Below are 19,495 nucleotides of genomic sequence, written 5' to 3'. Positions count from 1 at the left end.
CACTAAGTTACCACATGCTAGCCTGAAACCTGTGATCTTCCCATTCCAGCCTCTGAGTCTTGGGATTACAGGCACACCATATGCCTCACTTACTCTGACATCTTTTGGGCATTAAATTCATTTTTATCCCTTCAGGATTTGGTATCAAAATGAAAAAAATGTATTTTTGGCTTCCTTCTTTAAGCTTAAATTCATTTAAAAGCAGTAAGAGTAATGGCTTAGCTTCCTTTGAAAAAGTTGTTCACACAGTTTAAGATTTTGTATTCCTGGTATTGGTGAAAACCATATTGTTAAAATGAACTTTAAAGATTATCTCATCTGGTTGCTTCATTTTAAGGATGGAAAAAATGAGGTTGAGATATATCCACTAACTAGTTGCAGAGTCTCACTTGTATTCTAGTGTTTTGTCTTTTCACCATACCAAATGCATTCAGAATGGTCTTTTAAAAAACTATTCAAGCGGGAAAAAAAAAACTAAAAATAAGGCCAGGTGTGCTGGCACACGCTTGTAATCCAGCTTTCAGGAGGCTGAGACCTAAAGATCGCCGTTCGCGGACAGCCTCAGCTACTTAGGCCCTCTGCAACTCAGTGAGACCCGGTTTCAAAATAAAGAATAAAAAATAGGGCAGGGGGTGTAGCTCGGAGGTTGAATGCCCCTGGGTTCCATCCCCAGACCAGCAAAAAATAACTATTCAAAGCCAGGCCAGGCATAGGGATGCATACTTATAATCCTAGTATGGGGTTGGGGGGTGTGGGGGACAAGCTGGGGCAGGAAAATCACAGATTCGAGGACAGCCTCAGCACTCGTTAAGACTTATCAACCTAACAAGACCCTGTTTCAAAATAAAAATAAAATAAGGATAGGGGTGTAGCTTGGAGATCGAATGTCCCTGGGCTCAATCACTGGTACCACAAATGTAAATGAATGAATGAATACATAAATAAATACCACTACCATGTGAGCGTGGTGGTGCACGCTTATAAACCCAGTACGTGGGAGGTTGAGACAGGAAGATTGCAGGTTCATTTACAGCCTAAGCTCCTTAGGCCCTCCAGTTTCAAAATAAAGAATAAAAAAATAGGTCTAGGAGTGTAGCTTGGAGGTAGAATGCCCATGGGTTCGATCCCCAATACTGCCAAGCAAAACAAAAATCCTATTAGATTAACTGTATTTTCCATTTGCAGTGTGATGTTTTAGGAAACATGAGATCTCTAAACGAGTATATTCTCTTGATAGTCCTAACAGTTCCTAGAGGAGTAGGAGGAGATGGATGTGTAAGGCAAATATTTTCATGTTTTAAGATGAGGACAGTGAGATGGAATTACTTGCTAAGCTCATTAAATTAGAGCTAACATTGTTGACTGCTTGCTGTGTGCCAGTTAAAGTCCAGATGCTTTACACACATTAACTGCTTAGTCTTTGAGACAGTTGTATGATGTGTAGATAACACTGTTGAATCTGGTTTAGAAGGACGGAAACAAAGGCAAAGAGGGTCAACGACTTGCCAGACGCACACAGTGGGACTCGGGCGGTCTGGCTGAGTCAGATCTTTTAACCATTATTTTGACTTGAAACGGGGTCTTATGACTTCATGTCTACTATGTTCTATACTCCCTGCTTCTGACCACGAAAATAAATATGGATTCCAACAGCATGGTTATATGAGTGACCAAGAGTTTGAAAAATAAACTATGGAGATGGGAAAAGAGATCACAGTCTTCCAAAATTGAACCATCAGTAAGGAAGCTGAAGATGTTTGTGATATGCTAGGTTGGTAGAAGGTTTGTGCTGTTGAATAACACTTCACCTTTTCTTAATTAAAAATGAACTTTCTTATCCATCCAACCCATTCCTCAGACTCCATGTTAACAGAGAAAAGAAGAAAAGAAGGACCCTTTGTTGAGTACTTGGGTGGAACCCAGGGGCTTTTCTACCTCCAGGCTACATTCCCAGACCTATTTTATATTTTATTTGGAAACAGGGTCTCACCAAGTTGCTCTGAGCCTCACTCAGTAGTTGAGGCTGGCTTCGAACCTGTGCGATCCTCCTCTCTCAGCCTCCCAAGTGCTGGGATTACAAGCCTGCGCTTACATGCCTGACTCTATTCTTTATTTTGAAACAGTCTTACTCTTTTTTTTTTTTTTTTTTTTTTTGGTGGTACTGGGGTTCCTGGAAGCCCTTCTACCCTCCGGGCTACACTCCCAGACCTATTTTTACATTTTTATTTGGAAACAGGGTCTCCTAAACCAGCCCGCGTGGCTAGCTTCAAACCTGCGCGATCCTCCTGTCTCTGCCTCCCAAGTGCAGGGATTACAAGCGTGCGCCACCACACCCGGCCAGTCTTACTCTTGTTTTAGAGGACTCATTAAGTAGCTGAGGCTGGCCACAAACCTGCAATCCTCCTGTCTCAGCCTCTCAAATACTGGGATTACAAGCACCTGGCTTGACCCACAAGTCTACTCGTTAATAATCTCTCAAGCCAGACAGGATCTCACTAAATTGGTAAGGGTCTCCCAAGTACTGGGATTACACGCACTTCTACACTCATGTGCTGTTTGGGTTTTTTTTTTTTTTTTTTTTAATGGTACTAGGGTGGAACCCAGAGGCTTTCTACCTCCGGGCTATACTCCCAGACCTATTTTATATTTTATTTGGAAACAGGGTCTCACTAAGTAGCTGAAGCTGGCTTCGAACCTGTGTGATCCTCCTGACTCAGCCTCCCAAGAGCAGGGATTACAAGCGTGTGCCACCACGCCCGGCTCAACTTTTTTGTTGTTGTTGTTGTTGTTGTTGTTGTTGTTGTTGTACTGGGGGTGGAACCCAGAGGCTTTCTACCTCTGGGCTATACTCCCAGACCTATTTTATATTTAATTTGGAAACAGGGTTTCAGTAAGTTGCTGAGAGCTTCACTAAGTAGCTGAGGCTGGCTTTGAACCTGTGCGATCCTCCTGTCTCAGCCTCCCAAGCGCGGATTACAAGAGTGCACCACCACACCCGGCAGTGCTTTTGTTTTTTTTAAAATAGTTTTGCAAACTGGGCATGGTGGCGCACACTAGTAATCCCAGCATTTGGGGGGCTGAGACTGGAGAATCACGGTTCGTGGACAGCCTCAGCTACTACTTAGTGAGGCCCTTTGCAACAATAAACAGTGAGACCCTGTTTCACAATAAAGAATAAAAAATAGGGCTGGGGGTGTAGCTTGGAGGTAGAATGCCCCTGGGTTACATCCCCAGTACCGCAAAAAAAAAAAAAAAAAAAAAAAGTTTTGCATCAACTAAACATGATTTTAATTTCTTCGCCACAACTACAAGTCACCTTATTCCCCTTCTGCCAAAAGATATAAGTCAGAAGTGGTTTTTTAGCTAGATATTTTTTCCTATTGCCCACCATCCTCCTTTTAAAAAGTTGCTAGAGTGCCAGGCGTGGTGGTGCACGCTTGTAATCCCAGTGCTTAGGCTGAGACAGGAGGATCGCAGGTGTATGAAGCCAGCCTCAGCTACTTAGTGAGGCTCTCAGCAACTTAGTGAGACCCTGTTTCCAAATAAAGTATAAAATAGGTCTGGGAGTATAGCCCAGAGGAAGAAAAGCCCCTGGGTTTCACTCCCAGTACCCCCAAAAAAAAAGAGAGAGAGAGAGATGACTTGATGGGCTGGGGGTGTAGCTCAGTGGTAGAGTGCTTGCCTAGTATACACATGAGACCTTGAGTTTGAACCCCAGCATGTATATATGTATGTATGTTTATGTGTATAAAATATATATGTACACAATGTACCATTATATCATTTCTATTACATTCTTATACATTGATGTACATTATGTGTTTATATTTCACACACATTTGTTACTTCCTACCATGTTTCCATAAAACGCATTTTCAAAATATGTTCTCTTAAAATATCTTCAAAATAGTTCCTCACTGAATGGAAATAAGTGTTGGGAAAACTTGTAGCAGACATACCCATTAGTGTGGTGATAGCGTTGCCAAAAGGGAGGAGAACGCGCCAGGGCAAACACGCTCAGTCCTGAGAATGTTCCTTCTCTGAATTCCTGGCCTGTTTTTTCCCACTCCTCCCCTTCTCATCCAGAAGTTCCATTGCTGGCATCATTGTCCAGAATGTAAGTGGCTTTCAGAAACACTGCCCATAGCTTGTCTGAGAGTACATATAAAGGAGATATGCTTTTTTTCCTATGGATTTGCTTTGGATTTTTTGTAGCAATTAAAATAATTGATAAGCCAGGAGTGGTGGCACAGGCTTGTTGTAATCCCAGTACTTGGGAGGTTGAAACAGGAGGACCGCAGGTTTGAAGCCAGCCTCAGCAACTTTGTGAGACCCTCTTTCAATGTAAAGAATAAAAAGGCGTGGGCCGGGTGTGGTGGCGCAAGCTTGTAATCCCTGCACTTGGGAGGCGGAGAGAGGAAACAGGAGGATCGCACAGGTTCAAAGCCGCCGCACTGGCCCTGTTTCCAAATAAAAATATACAAAATAGGTGTCTGGGAGTGTAGCCTGGAGGTAGAAGGGCTTCCAGGAACCCCAGTACCACCAAAAAACAAAAAAAAAGAAAAGGTGTGCTGGGGATGTAGCTCAGAAGTAGAATACTCCTGGGTTCAATCCCTAGTTGTGGAAAGAAAGGAAGGAAGGAAGGAAAGAAAGAAAAGGGAGGTCCTATTCATCTACACATTGTTGCTAGCATTGATCTGGTGATTCCTGTTCCTTGAGGCAAGGTTCTAAACTCTATTCTGCCTCTTTGGTTTTAAGGCTCTGTGGTGATTTAACATGCTGGTAGTTTTGTATTGTATGCTCCAGAAGGCTTCTACACCTAAAAATGCTCTGTACAGAGCAATGTTCTTTAGAGACTTTACAGTTGACCATTAACCCTTTAGTCCTCTCTTCCCAGGGCTTTGGCCATTGTTGTTATATCCTGGATTTTTGGCACTGACAGGACGTTTAGAAATAGAGTAAGAGTGGGACTTTGGAGCCCACACCAGTCCAGCTGTTTTTCTTCATAACTAAAGAAACAGACCCACAAAAGCAAAATGGCTGACCAGGGCTTACAGTTGGTAGCCGAGCTGGGGTAGAACCCTTGTTCTCTCCAGTCCTTTGCTCTTGGCAGGAGCTTCTGCTTTCTGTTCCAGAGCTCAGACCGAGTTTTATTCTTAGAGCACTGGGGACTGAGCTCCAATCCATTTATTACTAAAGTATATGTTTACTAAGCCCTTTTTCTGTCCAGTTATGTCTTCCTAGACTCAATCAGGCCAAATCTAAATTTAATTGAAAACAGTGTAGAAACTCTATTGATTCCAAATGTATTCCCTAGGTCATGGTCAATGAGGGAGACATTTTAATCCTTTAGAGGTAGTTTTGATAAACATTTAAAGCTCTTCAACATGGCTTTTTTTCCCTTGACTTACACCTTCAAGGTGCCTGTGGCATCAAATTGTGGAAGCTTGATGTCCCCCATAGAGTTTCCATTCCATTTTGAGACCTGCCTTTCCCCATCTTTTTTTCTCCAACATGGACTTGGTATGAGCTGACTGAGCTATCCTCCCAGTAGCCTTTTTATTTTTTATTTTTTATTTTGGTGGTGGTACTGGGGTTTCTGGAAGCCCTTCTACCTCTGGACTATACTCCCAGACCCATTTTTTATATTTTTATTTGGAAACAGGGTCTCGGTCTCTGTCTCTCTGTCTCTCCCTCTCTCTCTCTTTTTTTTTTTTTTTTTGGGTAGTACTGGGGTTCCTGGAAGCCCTTCTACCTCCGGGCTACACTCCCAGACCTATTTTTACATTTTTATTTGGAAACAGGGTCTCCTAAGAAAGCGCGCGCGGCTGTCTTCGAACCTGCGATCCTCCTGCCTCTGCCTCCCAAGCGCGGGGATTACAAGCGTGCGCCACCACGCCCGGCAAGGAAACAGGGTCTCTTAAGCCAGTACGGCTGGCCTCAAACCTGCATGTGTGATCCTCCCGTCTCCACCTCCCAGGCATGGGGATTACAAGCGTGCGCCACCACGCCCGGCTAGCTTTGTGTGTGTGTGTGTGTGTGTGTGTGTGTGTGTGTGGTACTTGGGGTGGAACCCAGAGGCTTTCTACCTCAGGGCTACACTCCCAGACCTATTTTATATTTTATTTGGAAACAGGGTCTCACTAAGTTGCTGAGAGCCTCACTAAGTAGCTGAGGCTGGCTTCGAACCTGCGCCATCCTCCTGTCTCAGCCTTCCAAGCGCGGGGATTATAAGTGTGCGCCACCACGCCCGGCTAGCTTTTTTTTTTTTTTTGGTGGTACTGGGGTTCCTGGAAGCCCTTCTACCTCCGGGCTACACTCCCAGACCTATTTTTACATTTTTATTTGGAAACAGGGTCTCCTAAGCCAGCGCGCGGGGATGGCTTCGAACCTGCGCGATCCTCCTGTTTCTGCCTCCCAAGCGCGGGGATTACAAGCGTGCGCCACCACGCCCGGCTCTTTTTTTTTTTTTTTAAAGAAACAAACCATGTGTTAAAAACTTGAAGATGTGGATACCATATTATTGAGACACTAGTCTCAGTGGCTTTCCACTTCCCTCGCAATGAAAGTCGGCCTCCTTGAAAGGGCTCCCAGTGCTCACCACTTCTGACCCACTTCAGGCCTTCTACCGCACCCTTATGCACTTGGCTTCTGTCTACTGCTCTTCAGAGGCTTCAAGCAAACTCTGATGCACTTTACACCTGACCGTTCAGAGTAGACGCCTTCCCTCCTGTACGATGCTGCCCCCTCACACCCCACCCCAGCCTTCCTGTTTCTTCCTTCATGACACAAGCCACCATATAGGGAGTGCTTACTTTTTTTTTCTTTTTTTCTTTTTAAACAGGGTCTCACTGAGTTGCAAAAGACCTCACTAAGTAGCCGAAGCCGTCTGTGAACTGTGTGGTCCTCCTGTCTCACCCTCCCAAATACTGGGATTTCAAGCGTGCGCCTCCATCTTTGTTTTCTAAAGGGCTTTCTGGCCTTTCTCATTTGGCACTGGGAATTTTTTGCCATAGTTTTAAGACAGGAGGATCACAGGTTTGAAGTCTGTCTCAGCAACTTAATGAGACCCTGTTTCAAAATAAAAAAATAGGTCTGAGGGCATAGCCCAGACGCAGAAGGCCCCTGGATTCCATCCCTGGTAACACGCAAGCTAGTCTCTCAAAGATGACTACCGTTGACGCTCTGGTCTTTCACATTGCTATCGTTTTCTATTTTTCCTTTGAGGGATAGGGTTTGGAGAAAAAGTTCCCACCACTGAGAATTTGGCACTGCTAAGCTTTGACCATTGTGTTTCCAGTTTCCTATCTGTGTGCAAACTTGTGTTTACAAAGACATTGTCCCTTTTTAAAAGGAACGTAGAGCCAGGTATAGTGGCGCACACCTGTAATACCAGTACTTGAGAAACTAAGACAGGAGGATCACGGGTTCACTGCCAGCCTCAGCAAGTCTCACATCAACGCAGTGAGGCCCTGTTTCCGAATAAAAAATAAAACAGGACTGGGTGTGTATATAGAAGTAGAATGGCCCTGGGTTTAATCTCCAGACTCCCCCATCACACACACATACATATGTAGTGTTAGATAAAATCATTTTTAAACTACTTTTTTTCTTTGTTCCCTATTCCCAACACACCCATGGGCCTGTACCCTAATTGAAATAGTTCAGCTGGGTGTGGTAGCACACATCTGTAGTACCAGTAGGTTGGAGGCCAGCCTCAGCAATTTAATGAGACCCGTCAGCTTAGCAGGACTCTGTTTCAAAAAATAAAAATAAAGCCAGGCGTGGTCGCTCACAGTTGTGATCCCAGCATTTGGGAGGCTGAGACCGGAGGATCCTGGTTCGCAGCCAGCCCCAGCTACTTAGTGAGGCTCATTCCAACTCATTGAGACCATGTTTCAAAATAAAGAATAGGAAAATAGGACTGGGGTGTTGCTCAAAGGTAGAATGTTTCTGGGTTCCATCCCTAGTACTGCAAAATTAAAATATAAACTAATATCCTGCTATGAATATCCTCATGGGTCATCTTGGTCATGTGTATTATTATTTACCTACAGTTATATAGAGTTTTTCTTCTGTTCTTTTGATTTTTTGTTTTGTTTTTGTTGTTGCTTTTTTGTTTGTTTGTTTTACAGTACTGGGGATTGAACTCGGGCGTTCTCCCTCTGAGCTAGTACTCTAGCCCTACTTTTTATTTTATTTATTTATTTATTTTGCAGTACTGGGGATGGAACCCAGGGGCATTCTACCTCTGAGCTACACCCCCAGTCCTACTTTTTAGTCTTTTTATTTTTGAAACAATGTCTCACTGAATTGTGAAGGGCCTCACTAAGTAGCTGAGGCTGTCTGCTAACCCGGGATCCTCCAGTCTCTGCCTCCCAAATGCTGGTATTAGGCCTGGTTATTTTTTATTTTTATTTTTATTTTTATTTTTATTTTTTGCGGGTCTGGCGATGGAACCCAGGGACATTCGACCTCCGAGCTACAGCACTGGCCCTATTTTTTATTCTTTATTTTGAGACACGGTCTCACTGAGTTGCAGGAGGCCTCACTGAGTAAGTAGCTGAAGCTGTTAACGAACTGCGATCCTCCAGTCTTAGCCTCCCAAATGTTGGGATTACAAGCGTGGGCCACCACACCCGGCTAGGCCTGGTTATTTTTTATCTTGAAACACAGTCTCAATAAGTTGCAGAGGGCCTCACTAAGTAGCTGAGGCTAGCCGGGAACCTGCGATCCTCCTGTCTCAGCCTCCCAAGTCCTATAGGATTACAGACGTGTGCCACCGTGCCCGGCTCTTCTTTTAATATTAAGATGGAACATATCCATCAGCTTATTAGTCTCTTCATAAACCATATGCCTCTTAAGGCTAGGCTTTGAAGCATGTTTCATTTCCTTAATGAAAAAATTAATACTGGATAAAAGCCTTTTTGCATCAAAGTAATTTTAACATTGCAGGGCCCTCTTGATAGTAGTAGATAAAACTGTTTCAGTACAAAGGATTAAAAAATTGAAAATTAGAAACAGGATGAGTACTTGGGAGTAGCTGGAGCAATCAAAGACTAGAATAATGGGAGTTTCATGGTTTTCTCCTCTATTTTCTTATTTGGGGACATTTCCAAGGCTTTTGGAGACAGTCTCTGTAGCAACTAACTAGAGACTCCGCTTCAGGGCGGTGTTGCCCCTCTCCGTCTTTAATGCACAGAGTTACTTATTCCCGTCTCCTGTCCTGCTACAGTGACCTCTCAGAGTGCTGTAGTGTGCGGTCTGTTTTTACACCCTAAGCAAGCACAGTAACTACCTTCCGTGTAGGTGCTACCTGTGCGTTTGTAATGAATGACAGAGAACCTTTGGGTTATGGTCAGTGTATCCCTAGCCCTCCCTCACCCGCAGACTGGGACATGATTATGGTGGGAATCACCTTAGCAAGCATCTTGACTGTCTTAAAAGCGAAGGATGGATGAGGGGAGTCCTGACTAAGGAAAAGAGTGACGAGATGACAGCCCTGACAGTGGATCTCTGCTCTAGAACATTGTCATTCACTATACACACACTGATTACCACCGATTTTGTTAACTAATTAATTTCTCCCTGAAACTTAAAAAAGCAGTGTATTGCTAAAGTCTATATTTGTTTTTCTAGGAATAAATTTCAGAAAACTTAAATCCCTGACAGCTATCTTAGAGGATTTTTTTTTTTTTTTTTTTTTTGGTGGTACTGGGGTTCCTGGAAGCCCTTCTACCTCTGGGCTACACTCCCAGACCTATTTTCTGTATTTTTGAAACAGGGTCTCTTAAACCAGAGCGGCTGGCCTCGATCCTCCTGCCTCTGCCTCCCAAGCGCAGGAATTACAAGCGTGCGCCACCACGCCCGGCTGTTAGAGGATTTTTTAAAGACCCCTGGCCACCTTTCTTGTTTGCCTCAATTTTAATCAAAATTGTGTTTCCTTGCCGGGCGTGGTGGCGCACGCTTGGAATCCCCGCGCTTGGGAGGCAGAGGCAGGAGGATCGCGCAGGTTCAAAGCCAGCCACATGCGCTGGCTTAGGAGACCCTGTTTCCAAATAAAAATGCAAAAATAGGTCTGGGAGTGTAGCCCGGAGGTAGAAGGGCTTCCAGAAACCCCAGTACCACCAAAAAAAAAAAAAAAAAGTGTTTCCTTAAATGAGTATACTAAAATTCAAGGAAACATTTTGTTCACTGTTCTTGTGAAGCCCTTTGATTTGGAAGCAGTGTTCCTCTAGCCCCACAGCAGCTTCATTCATGTTCTGCATGTGGTGTAACTGAATGGTGAGAAGTTCAAGTGTAGAGCCTCAGTCTCGAGCTTGAACAATAACTGTTGGGAGGGGGAGTGTCAGCTTGATGTTTCTTAACTTTTATCACGATACCAGTTATAAATCCATTAAGCTGGGTGCCGTGGCACAGGCCTGTAATCCCAGCACTTGGGGAGGCTGAGACAGGAGGATTGCAGGTTCCTGGCCAGCCTTAGCTATTTAGCAAGGCCCTCAGCAATTTAGCGAGACCCTGTTTATAAATAAAAAGTAGGGCTGAGGTTCCTCAGCTAATTAGCAAGATGCTGTTTCCAAATAAAATATGTAAGTGTAGCTCGGAGGTTGAATGGCCCTGAGTTTAATCCCCAGTATCGCACACACAAAAATCTTTTAGTGTTATAAATTCTCTTGTGGTGAGTATCTTCGTGGCTCAGGAAACACTTGTTTTAAGATTATCTTGTAGCTTGGCATGATGGTGTGCACCTGTGATCCAGGACGTGGGAGGCTGAGACAGGAGGATCCCAGGTTTGAAGCCAGGCTCAGTAATTTAGTGAGGCTCTCAGAAACTTAGTGAGACCCTGTTTCCAAATAAGAAATAAAACCAGTCTGGGGGTATAGGTCAGAAGTAAAATGCCTCTGGGTTCAATTCCTAGTTAAAACTCACCCGCACACAGATTGCTTACAAAGTTTGCTTGTTTGCTAAAAGAAATGTTACTTATATTGGTTAATTGAAGCCAACAGGAGAATATAGTCTTATCCAGAACTAAAGATCTAAGATTGAAAGTAATGATTTATGGACATTATAACTTTTTCCAATACCAAAATTGTTTCAGTATTGACCTACTTTAAAACGTACTGTTCTCTGGATACTTTTTGCTGCTAATTAACATCTCTTTTTACAGGATTCATGAATAAAATTTTCCATCCCAACATTGATGAAGCGTAAGTAACTATTTAAAAATGTTTGCATTTTAGTGACAACTGCTCTTAATTAGAGTTCATGCCTCTCCCCTGTTAGAAAAGACCCCTCGGTGGTCCTTTTGTATTTTACAGGGAGGTAGGACGCTGTGATGGTGACTGTCATTGCAGAATCCTCGGGGAGTGATTCTCTAGACCACTGACATACACTGCAGCTATTGTACTGCTGAGTTTTTCCTATTGTCATGACTGGGTCCTTCATTTCCAGCTAACATTTGTAAATATTTCACATCTTCATTCTCAATTGTATAGGCACAACTCAGAGATCTGTTTTCAGTACACAGATTCACTATTTTTAGCCGTTTAAGTATGTCATAGTTCTTGAGAGAAAGGCAAATATGAATGTCAAGTTTCATTTCAATTAATGAATCTTAATTATCCTTCTTTTCTTCCAGTATTTTATTAGTGCTATTTAAAAATGGTTCCAGTATAGCCTGTTTTGTCCTTCCTGTGCTATTTATAGCACATGGCGGCTGCCTGCACTTTTTGTTCTCCACAGCATTTAACTTTGCTGTCTCTCACACAGCTTAGAAGGCTTTTCTGAACTTGGTGTGAGTGGGTCGCATCCTTGTCTGTTAACTATTTCAAAGTATCAGTCTTTCTAACAAGGTGTTTTCTTATGTAACCAAAGTATAGCTTTCAGATTCAGGAATTTAATATCAATACACTTTTTATCTGCTCTGCTCCGTATTACAGTAATGTACTTCTCAGCACTTTATTTTTCTTTTGGAAAAGGATTCAGTCCAAATCTACATACTGCATTCAATTGTTCTATTTCCTTTTTTTTCCTTTCCCCTCCATGGTGGTGATGTCAATTGAACCCGGGCATTCTACCTCTGAGCTATACCCCAAGCCCTATTTATTTTATTTTAAAATTTTGAAACAGGGTCTTAACAAGTTGCTGAGAGCCTTGCTAAGTTGCTGAGGCTGACCTCAAACCTACAATCCTCCTGTCTCAGAGTCCCAAGTACTGAGATTACAGGCCTACGCCACCATGCCGGGCTGTCTTGTTTCTTAAAACCACTTTAACTTGGAACAGTTTCTAAGCCTGCCTTTGTCTTTTATAAAGTGGACATTATAGAGAATGTAGAATCTTGTTTCTTTTATAAATTTCCCCTCAATCTGCTTGTCTATTTTCTTACAGATTCAGGGTGTACACACACGTAAACCACACAGTGAGACTTGGGTCTTCTTGGGGTATCCAGGTTCTGACTGCCTCTTGTTACCAGTGTTAATGCTGATCTCGTGGCTCTGGTATTTTCTGGCTTCCTGGTTGTATGGTTACCGTTTTCTTTTCAGCTTGTAAGCAGACACTGAAGATCTTGCAAATATTTTGCTCCTCATCATACTTTTCCCCAATTGGGATTTTTAAGGATTTGTTGAAAGTATTTCTCTTGATAAGTAAAAATAGTTGCCAGATAACATGAAAGTAACTTTCTAATTTTTTAAAAAATGCCATTCTTTCCATCTGTTTCAGGTCAGGAACTGTGTGTCTAGATGTAATTAATCAAACTTGGACAGCTCTCTATGGTGAGTTTGGCCATGGAATACTTTTTGGAGATGTTGAGACACTGCCTAAAAAATGTTGTTTTGCTTTTCTTCTCTGCTTTAAGATGTTTTGTGGGAATGTGAAGAGATTGTGAAGGAACTGATGGGAAAGTTTGATCAGTAAAAAATATTTTCTGCCAGGTATGGTGGCCCACGTTTTTAAGCCCAGTACTTTGGGAGGCAGAGACAGAAGGATCGCAGATTCAAAGCCAGCCTCACCAACTTAGTGAGGCCCCCCACAACTTAGTGAGACCCTGTTTCCAAATAAATAAAGTCAGGCTAGAGGTGTAGTTTAGAGGTAGAATGCCCCTGGGTTCAATCCTCAGGGCCACCAAAAAAAAAATTCTTTAAAGTACAAATATTGAGCCAGGCGTGGTGGCGCAGCTTGTAATCCCAGCACTTAGGAGGCTGAGACAGGAGGATCACAGGTGCCATAGCCTCAGCTGCTTAGTGAGGCTCTCAGCGACTTAGTGAGACCCTGTTTCCTAATAAATTATAAAAATAGGACTGGGAGTGGAGCCTGGAGGTAGAAAGCCTCTGGGTTCCACCCCCCAGTACCACAAAATATATATGTAGTACAAGTCTAAATATATATATTAGTAGTACAAGTCTAAAATAATTCTGTGAGCCGGGCATAGTAGTGCACACTTGTAATCCCCCTGTGCTTGGGAGGCTGAGACAGAAGGATCACACAGGTTTGAAGCCAGCTTCAGCTACTTAGTGAGGCTCTCAGCAACTTAGACCGTTTCCAAATAAAATATAAAATAGGTCTATAAGTATAGCCCACAGGTAGAAAGCCTCTGGGTTCCACCCCCAGTCCACCAAAAAAATAAATAAAATTAAAATTAAAAAAAGAATAATTATATGAGATTCTGAACTTAAGGTATATTGATATATATATATGTATATATTCTTTACTATATATACATGCACATATCAGTATACCATATATATGTAGATATGCATACATACCCACAAAAGTATGCAAACATTTTATATATGTGTGTTTTCAGAAGCACACTTTATAAATGTGTTTATGTGTGATATTGTTTAGTTTTGGAAAACTCCCAGGAATGTCCGTCTAAAATGAGGTGAACTGTGTAATAAGAGGTTCTAGGAATTACCTGATTCAGATGTCAGAAGCGCCTTATGAAGCCGAGTGTGTTAGCCTTCTTTCAGTGCTGAAACTGGCAACTCATCTCTTGTAGTGAATTAACAAATGAACCACCCAGCTCTGTCAGAGAAATAGGAGGAGGACTATCAATCCACCTTTTCTTGAGCTTGTAACCTGGTGGGGGAGCTGAAAATATTTGTATATATATTTAAAGTTCATTAGGGATACAGAACATATTTGTTCTACCCGTATGTCCAAAGTCTGAAGCTCTGTAGACACTCCACTCTAGTTCACCACCCCCAGGTCTCCCTGATTCTCCTGCTGGAAGCCATCTCTGTATACTCCCTCCCTCCCTCCCTCTCCCTCCTTCCTCCTTCTCTTCCTCTTGTGTTTTCTCTCCTTCCCTCCCCCTTCCCCTTCATCTTCCTCAGTTCTCTCTCCTCTCCCTCTCTCTATACTGATGATTGAACTCATGAACATTTATCTCTGAGTTACACCCTGTTTCATTGTGAAACAGGGTCTCAGTTGCAGGGGGCCTCGGTGGTAGCCAAGACTGGCAGTGTCCTGTGATCCTCCTCTCTCAGCTTACCAGGTACTGGGATTTCAAGTGTAAGCCACCACATCCGTACCTGTAGGCCTCCTTGTGGCCCACTTTTATTTTACACTTTGCATTTGTTGGTTTTGTCTCTGTATTTTGTGCTGCTAGATTTTTGTCTACCTTAAAGGACTATCAGGTACATGTATGATTTGTCTTCAAGTCCTACGACTCTTAGCACGGTCCCCTCTCACCAATATGGGTTGCAAGAATAGGTGGTAGAGGTGACAGTTGCTGAAGGGCACAGACAAGAAGAGAAAGATAGTTGAGGCTGTGCTTACCCAGGGATGGCTTTATTTAGTTGAAAAGTTGTGAGACTTTGGTCTAAGGTAGGTAAGACATTTTAGTCCATCTACAGCTTAAAAGTTACCTTTGCAAGGCATCCTCATACTAGGTTGGTGAATGAGAGCCACAGAAGGTTGCTCAGCAGCAGCACACAGCTAATCCCTTCCCTCTCTCTCTCGATTCTGCCATTCTATGTTTCTTCTACCTGGTGTCCTCTCCTGACCTTTATGTGGCTGGTACCTTCTTTTCTCACCTTAAGCATCCCTTCCTCAAGGAAGCCTCCTTTTTTAGCCACTTCATTGTATAGCATCTTGTTTTATTTATTTATATTTATATTTATTTTTATTTTTTTCAATACTGGGGATATAACCCAGGGGCATTCTACCTCTGAGCTATTCCCCCCAGCCCTATTTTTTATTCATTATTTTGAAATAGGGTCTCACTGAGTTGCAAAGGGCCTCACTAAATACCTGAGGGAGGCTGTCCGAGAACCACAATCCTCCTGTCTCAGCTTTCCAAATGCTGGGATTACAAGCATGTGCCACCACGCCTGGCGTGTTTTTTTTGGGTTTTTTTTTGGGGGGGGGTTTTTTTTTTTTTTTTTTTTTTTTTTTTTTGGTGGTACTGGGGTTCCTGGAAGCCCTTCTACCTCCGGGCTACACTCCCAGACCTATTTTATATGTTTGAAACAGGCTCTCTTACACCAGCGTGGCTGGCTTTGAACCTGCGCGATCCTCCTGTCTCCGCCTCCCAAGCGATCCTCCTGTCTCCGCCTCCCAAACACAGGGATTACAAGCTTGCGCCACCACGCCCGGCTTTTTTTTTTTTTTTTTTTTGATACTAGGTATTAAGCCCAAGGGAGTCCTTCCTCTGAGCCCTATCGTTAGTTTTTATTTTTATTTTGAGGCAGGGTCTCACTAGGTTGTGAAGGCCTAAGTTGCTGAGGCTGTTTTCAGCCTGTGATCATTTCCTCCTCCAAGTACTGGGATCACACACGTGCACCATCACACCTGACCCTCAGAACAGATTTTAAAGCAGAGGCTATAAGCCAGGTGTGGTGGCACACACTTGATTTGGGAGGCTGAGACAGGAGGATTGTGGTTCGTGGACAGCTTCAGCTACTACTTAGGCCCTTTGCAACTCAGTGAAACCCTGTTTCAAAATAAAGAATAAAAAATAGGGCTGGGGGTGTAGCTTAGAGATAGAATGCCCCTGGGTTCCACTCCCGGTACCGCAAAATAAATGAATAAGTGAATGTATAAATAAATAAGTAAATAAAGCAGAGTTCAACGTGACTAAGGTTTATCACATTTATAAAATGTTGTTTGTTATTGTATTTTCTTGCAAAGCATTTAATAAGCAACAAGATTTAAACCATATTGGTCAATATGAGCTGAAGCAGATTTCCATATTACATGGGTATGGGTTGTTCCACTGTCCCATAGCAAGAGTGCGCCATACTAGCATCATAGGTATGTGCAGGAAAAGACAAATATTTTCAGAGTGTAGATGAAAGTGTACCGAGATGGATATGGTGGTGCACGCCTGTAATCCCAGGATTTGGGAGGCTGAGACAGGAGCAGGTGTGAGGCCAGCCTCATCAACTTAGCAAGGTCCTCAGCAACTTAGTGAGATCTGTTTCAAAATAAAAAATAAAATAAGGCTGCGAATGTAGCTCAGAGGTAGAACGCCCCTGGGCTCGATCTGTAGTACCACCCCCGGCAAAGCAAAACAAAAAAATGTACTGAGTATGTGAAAATTGTTTTTACATTTTGCTCAAAACACAAACTCTTTCTCAAAAATATTCATTTTATTTTTTCTGTAAAAAGTTTTAGGATCAGCAGGTAAATACAATTTATTGAAAGGTGTCGGTAAGCCAGGCACAGTGGTATACCCTTGTGATCCCACCAACTCAAAAGGCCAAGGCAGGAAGTTTGAGGCCGGCCTGGGCTCCGTAGCAAGACCCCATCTCAAGATAAAAATCAAGACGGGCAAGAGACATAACTTGGTGGTAGAGCTCTTGCCTCGTATGTGTGAGACCCTAGGTTCAATCGCAGTGCCACGAAAAACGAAAGAAGAAAGTATATATATATATATATATATATATATATATATACATATAGTAGAGGGAAGAAGTTGTGTGTGTGTGTGTGTGTGTGTGTGTGTGTGTGTGTGTGTGTATTGATGATGGATGACCTTGAAAGTTTTTCAAACTTACCTTTTTTTTTTTTTTTTGACGGGTCTGGAACCCAGGGGCATTTGAGCTCCCAGATACACCCCCTGCCCAATTTTTTATTCTTTATTTTGAAACTGGGTCTCACTGAGTTGCAGAGGGCCTCACTAAGTAGCTGAGGCTGTCCACCAACCAGGATCGCCTGGTCTCAGCGTCCTGAATGCTGGAATTACAAGCGTGCACCACCACGCCCGGCTCCTGCAGTGATTCTTAAGAGAATCTTAGTCCAAAGGACTGGAAAAAAAAAAACTCAAATAACTAATAGGAGAAAGCTTGCATATTAATGTGCATACTCAGCTGAAAAGCAAAAGGCTTAGCCTGGCACCTAAAACTTGCTTCAGCACCTGCCTCTACTATATGGTACAGAGGAGAGCAGGAGTTAGGAAGTTTCCTGCAGCTCCCTTTGTCCCAGGCATGTACTGTGCAGTGGGTCTACATGTTTGTAGTATAATAGTGATTCCCAGACGAGACTTGAGATTTATACTTATAACTAGGTACTAAGCAGGATTCATGGGATCAGTGAGTTCAGTCCTCTAGCCCTTTCCCCAAAGAAAGCCGGGGCCCATCTAACACACTGCTTTTGTTCTCATGCTGTTTTCTCTTTGTCACATATATGTGCGTTAGTTCATTCAGAAGTTTGAAATTGTTATAATTGTAGTTTAATTACCCAATAACTTTTAATTTTATATTATTAGCTTTGCAGAGAGCTAATTATATGGGTAATATGGTTAATTTTATAAAGATGCTTTGTCATCAGTGTGAAATTATTGAGGATGAAGTCATCTCTTGTTACTCTGGGATATTAAAAGGAAAATGGTGCCATGTATGGCGGCACACACCTGGACAGGAGGGTTGTAAGGTCAAGGCCAACCACAGCAATATAGCAAGACCCTTAGTAATTTGGTGATTCCAAATTAAAAAATAAGCCAGGTATAGTGGTGCCCACCTGTAATCCCAGTACTTGAGAGGCTGAGACAGGAGTAGCACAGGTTCAAGGACAGTCTCAACAAGTAGTGAGACTCTTACCAACCTAGTGAGACTCTCTTCCATATTAAAAATAAAATAGAGCTGAGTGTGTTTCTGGGTTCAATCCCCAGTAACACACACACACACACGTAAAAATAAAAAAAGAACCAGGCATGGTGACACTATCTGTAATCCCAATACTTGGGGGGCTGAGACAGGAGGATTGCAGGTTCAAGTCCAGCCTCTGCAAATTAGTGAGACCTTGTTTCAAACTAAAAGAATAAAATAGGTCTGGGGTTATAGCTCAGAGGTAGAATGCCCCAGGTTCAATCCCCAGTACCATTAAAAAAGAAAAAAAAAAGCAATGACAAAAGTGCTTTATTTTGGCTTCTTGCATGATACTTATCTTTTCTTACATCTCTTTCTGTTCTTCCAGATAGCAGTGATAAAAGCACTGGGAAACTTAAAATCAGCAAAAGGGATCTGGATTTTAGTTTCAAAAACAAATATAATTCTAAGCTGGGCGTGGTGACACACGTTTATAATCCCCGCACTTGGGAGGCTGAGACAGGAGGATTGTGCAGGTTCAAAGCCAGCCTCAGCTACTTACTGAGGCTCTCGGCAGCTTAGTGAGACCCTGTTTCCAAATAAAATATAAAATAGGTCTGGGAGTGTAGCCCAGGGGTAGAAGGCCCCTGGGTTCCATCCCCTGTACCACCAAAATAAATAAATAAATAAATAAACAATTCTAAGGACTGATAGAAAAAAGAGTTCATTAAGCCACGGGTAGGTTTTTTTTTTTGGGGGGGGGCAGTACTGAGGATAGAACCCAGGGCCATTCTACCTCCAAGATATACCCCCAGACCTATTTTGTTCTTTTATTTGGAAACGGTCTCACTAAGTTGCACAAGCCTTACTAAGTTGCTGAGGCTGGCTTCAAACCTGTGATCCTCCTGACTCAGCCTCCCACATACTGTGATTACAAGCATGCGCCACCACACCTGGCTTCACGTGTAGCTTTCTAAGCTCCTCTTTAACTTTCTAGTTTTTTTTTCCCTCCAGAGTATATCTTATCTGTGGTTGACTTATCAGCCCACTTTCTTGGGATGAGGAATTGTCAAACACAGCGTAACTTCCTGCATGCTTGGTCCCTGCTAGTATTTCTTTCTCTAGCTTTCTCTGTTCTCATCCTTTGCTGACTGGTACATTATTTATATTGAGGATTAAGTTGTAGATGAGCAGATCAGAAGATTATTTTCTTATAACATTGGGCAATTTACAATTCTTATCCTTAGGGCAATTAGGTAGTAGACTGGACAGTCCCACTGTTACTTTGCTGGAAAGAAACATCGACATTTAGACTATTAATAGTAGTAGTAATAGATAAAATTGACTGTGACAGAAGGAATGTGTCAGGAACTTGGAGATAAAGCAAGACGAAATTACTTTCACATGCTGTTCAGAAAACAACAAGAAGTTCAATTTGTTTAATAAAGTTCCTTTGAGCCAAG

The 19,495-nt window shown here is 42.7% G+C and overlaps 1 protein-coding gene across 2 annotated transcripts in view; it reads left to right on the top strand.

Moving 5' to 3' along the window:
• The window catches only part of UBE2H (ubiquitin conjugating enzyme E2 H), a gene marked incomplete at both ends in the record, with an annotated part of 115,920 nt that overhangs the window by 71,197 nt on the left and 25,228 nt on the right, over positions 1 to 19,495 (top strand). The window contains 2 exons of one of the 2 annotated variants that reach the window (XM_080701449.1): positions 11,168 to 11,207; positions 12,721 to 12,773. The exons of the other annotated variant lie outside the window; for it this stretch is intronic. Coding sequence (XP_080557575.1) covers positions 11,168 to 11,207; positions 12,721 to 12,773 — 93 coding nt within the window. The remainder of the gene's footprint in view (positions 1 to 11,167; positions 11,208 to 12,720; positions 12,774 to 19,495) is intronic. 2 annotated transcript variants of the gene reach the window in all.

The sequence above is a fragment of the Muscardinus avellanarius genome, assembly GCF_963383645.1.
Source record: "Muscardinus avellanarius genome assembly, chromosome: 9".
Taxonomy (NCBI): domain Eukaryota; kingdom Metazoa; phylum Chordata; class Mammalia; order Rodentia; family Gliridae; genus Muscardinus; species Muscardinus avellanarius.
Note: the sequence above shows the minus strand (reverse complement) of the source record. Positions and strands in the feature narration are given on the sequence as shown.